The sequence below is a fragment of the Mesitornis unicolor genome, unplaced genomic scaffold, assembly GCF_000695765.1.
Source record: "Mesitornis unicolor isolate BGI_N332 unplaced genomic scaffold, ASM69576v1 scaffold2827, whole genome shotgun sequence".
NCBI lineage: Eukaryota > Metazoa > Chordata > Aves > Mesitornithiformes > Mesitornithidae > Mesitornis > Mesitornis unicolor.
In genome coordinates this window covers 56,223-60,793 of record NW_010198223.1, presented here as the reverse complement: position 1 = coordinate 60,793, position 4,571 = coordinate 56,223, and the positions used below count along the sequence as shown (strand labels likewise).

At 43.2% G+C, this 4,571-nt stretch overlaps 1 protein-coding gene across 1 annotated transcript in view; it reads left to right on the top strand.

The window, feature by feature from the left end:
* Nucleotides 1-3,401, top strand: part of LIN28B (lin-28 homolog B (C. elegans)) — a 38,943-nt gene extending 35,542 nt beyond the window's left edge. Inside the window, exon 2 of the mRNA XM_010189068.1 lies at nucleotides 2,634-3,401. Coding sequence (XP_010187370.1) covers nucleotides 2,634-3,003 — 370 coding nt within the window. The 3' untranslated portion in view covers nucleotides 3,004-3,401. The remainder of the gene's footprint in view (nucleotides 1-2,633) is intronic.
* The last annotated feature ends 1,170 nt before the right edge of the window (nucleotides 3,402-4,571 follow it).

Genomic DNA, 4,571 nt, shown 5'->3' with positions numbered 1-4,571 from the left:
GGATGTAAGGGAAAGAGCAAGTGCAAATGCATTCACAGCTATAAAATTCTGTATTCTGAATTACAGTAAAATGCGCAACTTCCACAATGTCTGCAGGCTCCCATGTTGTACTGTATTATACTATACTTATGTCAGGAACAAGTACAGTGCTAGAAATCTATGAAAAATATCATAATAAACACAATCCTTTACTATAACCTAACTTATAATAAACACCACATCTGTGAATTCTTAGATGGGTATTTATTGGAGGGGAAGAAAGTAAAACACTTAAGGGGTTTTTTTTGTTGCTGTTCTGTTGTTTTTCTAATTGCAAGTTTTACTTCCATATTATTTTATTTATTATTTTATGAAGGTTTTCAGAAAGCTTGTGAGGGAAACATAGCTCAATTCTAGTTAAGAAGCCTGAATACTACTGCCCACTTACAGGGTCACTAATTTGAAAGTACCTGCAATGATTTGGGAAAAAATAGCTTGATATTAATAACTTATAACTTTGTGTTTTAAATTATAGGGGGGAAAAAGCTTGGTGTTTCAGTCTTAGATCAGGATGTTTGTATTTACAATGTATTTAGTAAGTCTTTTCCCTTCCTGTGCTAGGGAAATCAATACTAAAAGACAGTGGCACTTGTACATGTTATTTTCTTCTCAATTCAAGGGAGGGTTTATATTCTGTGTCTCTTCGTGGGTTATTCTGTAGTATATGCAGACAGACTAGTGTAAGCATAGTGTTCAAATTCCACTGAAAACCACATAAAACTTCTGTGCAGTGGTGACATGAAAATGGAACCAGTTCACCTAAAATATATTATTGCAGTTGCCATAGAAGTGCAGCATTCAGTATAATGGGTTTGGTTTCTTGTTTCTTACTTATTTGTAGAGAAGATACGACAATTTAATTACAGTGTTTTCTGAAAGGATAATTAAGCTCTGTTCATCATGTAACTTCTCTAAATTACAGGCCAATCTTGTGGGACATGACAAAATGCTATGGGCAACCTATGCTGTTTTTTCATTTGTCTGTTAAAATAAAGATATGGTTATTGTCTTGATAAAAGTGAAGAAGAGAGATGGAGAGAGAGGTGCTGAGGAATTGTTTCTTGGAGTGGATTTGCAAATGCTAACAGCTGTTTTGCAATATTTTTTAAAATCATGCAGGTTTTACCAATAGCATTTCTTTGGGAGGTAAAGCAAAATCAGTAGGTGAGACTCCAGAACTTTGCTAAATGTTAGCCACTAAATGCTAGCTGAAACAGTGCCTTGTTGCTTTCCACAAATCTGAACATTTAAAATATTTTCATGTGGGCTTGAGCCAGAGCACTATTTTGTACATATAATTAGTTATAGTTGCAGACTTTTTTAATCATTCAGTTGACAACAGCAGGCCTAACTGTATTTGTGCAATCATTTTTTAAAATTAGTTGATGGTTAAGGGAAAGCAAAAAAACTACTAGTTTAGTTCTCTCCAGTAGCCTGTTAATAAATTAAATGTCTATGCATTCAGTGCAAGTTTTCGAAAACAAAGAAACAGAAACAATAGGAAAATTGCCGAAATAGAAAGCTCAGTGGTGAACGTGACCGGCATAGGGTCACCATGCCAAAGAGGTATAATTATTTCTTTGTGTTGTGTGTTGAAATAATGTAATCCAAGGGCTGCTGTTCCTGGCGTGTGTTACAAAGTGAGAGGATTCAGCAAGGAGTTGCTGGAGGTTTCTTCAGGACTCCCCTGGCTAACAAGGTCCATAGAAGGGTATTTAGTGCATTTTAGCCATTTTTGAGCACTGGGAAGGAGGCCTTGCCGTTGCAGCATGGAGGAGGTGCTCTGTGCCCCTCGGCTCCCGGGCAGCCCTGGCCTATTGAAGATGGGATCTCTAGGCACCACCACTTGCACTCAGCTTGGGAGTTTGAAGAGAAAAAAAAAAAGACCCTGTTTTATGACTTCTGCCAGGGCACCCCGCTTGCCGTACCTTGGCCGAGCAGGAGGAGGCGAGAGCCGGGGTAGCAACAGGGCACCGCGTCCCTCCTCCGCGTTTGGGTTTCCCTGGCTGAGAGCAGCGTGTCCATTAGGACACGGGTATGTCTGAGGCTGAGTATCTGCTCTCTGCATGTTTCTCTATGGCCCCGACCCGGCGACAGCTGCGCGCAGGGTGAAACCGCCTCAGGGTGAGGAGGCCGGCAGTAGCGACTGCCTCTCCTCGCCCCGCTTTGCTGTGTTCGTCCTGCCAGGGGTTGAAACGCTCGCACTCGCAGCGTTGAATGCTCCCGATACCCGGGTAAGGAGAACCGCTGGCGGCGGCGGCGGGATGCTTGAATGTCTGGTGCCCTCTAGTGGCGCCGCGGCCGGGAGGCGGAGGCCGCGCCATGAGGGGAGAGCCGAGCCGGCCGGCCGGGACCCCGGTAAGAGGTTCCCGGTCCCAAGGGCAAAGTGGGTTTTTTTTGGCACCGGTACAACAGAGGAGGAAAAAAAGAAGAAAACTCAAATGTGCCTTAGCCCATGGCAGTGGGGTATCGGTGCAGAAACTCCCACCATTTTGCCACCAAAGGTTGTGTCTGCTTGCACTGAGCTTACCTGATGCAGAAAAATCTTAGTCTGACACTGCATTTCATAACTGGCTGTCTCTCTCTGTTTTTAGATGCTACAACTGTGGTGGGCTCGACCACCATGCTAAGGAATGTAGTCTACCTCCACAGCCAAAGAAGTGCCATTACTGTCAGAGCATCATGCACATGGTGGCTAACTGCCCCCATAAAACTGTCTCGCAGCAGCCCACTAGTTCTCAGGGAAGACACGAAGCTGAACCGCATCCTTCCACTTCTGCTTTCCCGAGAGAAGGGGGAGGAACACACGGCTACTCATCTCCATCGTACTCTCAGGAGGGCAGGTCGGAGAACTCTGAGCGCTCAGGCAGGTCACCACAGGAAGCTTCGTCCAGTAGGTTGTCTGCATCGCCCGAAGAACCGAGCAGAAAGGGGCCTTCTGTTCAGAAAAGGAAAAAAACTTAAAAGCATTTGTCATAACTTTCCATTTTCTTTATCCTCTTGGGATGTCTACCTCATGCAAGTACAGGGGAAATAATTTCATTATCAGTAGCTGACCTGGAATTTTAACTACTGTTGAGGAACTGTGAATATTTTTCTTTAATAGACAAATCACTCCAAGCAAAATACATTTGAGCAGGGTGCGTTACGTTTTACCTTCTGTATGTGTGTGTATGAGTGTGCACGCGCGTGTGTGTATGTGTACATATCTATAAATACATCTTTTTCCATCAGACCACTCTCCAGCTCCCCCAAGATATTACTGTGAAGCAGTAGGCACAGCATCCACAAATATTCCTGAACACATTCCTAGGACCTATTTCCAAACACATTCAAAATAACAAACAAGAAAACCCAAAAAAATCTCACTCAAAAAACAAATCAAACCTGAAAAACCACACCCAGAACTGAGATCAAGACTGTTAACTTTTCTTGTGAACCAAAGGATACTTTCATATTTTAAAGCTGCCATATGGTACTAAAGATACTAAGACATCCCCCATGCCATCAATTTGAGTTACTTTCTTTCTCATCTCCACAAAGTACCAAAACCCCTCCCCTCCCTGTGCCCATGCAGGGCAACGTCATGAATCAACACATCTCTCATTGCCACCATCCTTTGTTGATGAGGAGTTCAAAGCTCCAGAAAAGACAGTGAATGTGTAGTTTCTGTGCTGGTTTCTGGAAATGTTTTGTTATATTAATATGGTTGTAACTGTAATTTAGATGACCGTTTTGTAGGGGAGAATGTATAAGTTGTTACTGAACAGACCCCTTTGAGAGTGATATCAGGATACCATCCTGTTTAACCTTTTGTATTCCGTGAACATTTAGGGGACTTTGGGGGCAGCAGCAGCAGCAGCAGCAACTTCTCTTGGTCCTGAGTAGTGCCCTTCAATTTGAAGGGACTTCCCTCTTGATTTCTGTTGAAATGCCATGGAGAAAACTCTCTAGAGATTTTTGTTGTTGTCTGTTTTGGTTTTAAAGAAAACGAAATGCAAAGTTAATGAGATCCTGGGTTAAATAGTTTCTTAAGAATAAAGACAGATGAGTACTTGCGGTTGCTCAGCCAGCCTCCCTTGCATGATACAGCATGTGTATAGTCAAGGAGGACAGATGTCTACTGCGGACAAACCTGAGTGGAGGGACCTGCAAATTTGCCAGGAGCCCTGGGCGTTCTCTGCTCCCTGTGAACTGGAGGCTGTTGCTGACCAGCCTTGGTCCTGAGTGCTCTGGGACCACGCACTTCTGCATTAGAAAGGAGAAAGATTGGTGGCCTCAGTGAGACTCCCTGGGCTGCAGCCCTTACTTGGGGTTAATAGATTTGGAGCCTATCACAACTTCAAGTCACTTTTCATTTGTAACTTCTGAATTACCAAGTCATACATAAGATAACGTTCTTTGACAAATCCCATTGCGGATGTAAGTGAATTAGAGAAACCTGTATAATCCTTAACATTGGCAATAAACACAGGCTGTAAAAGCTTGGAAGAGTCAGGTAGGTTTAAGCTTGGATAATCAAACTAAAGAAA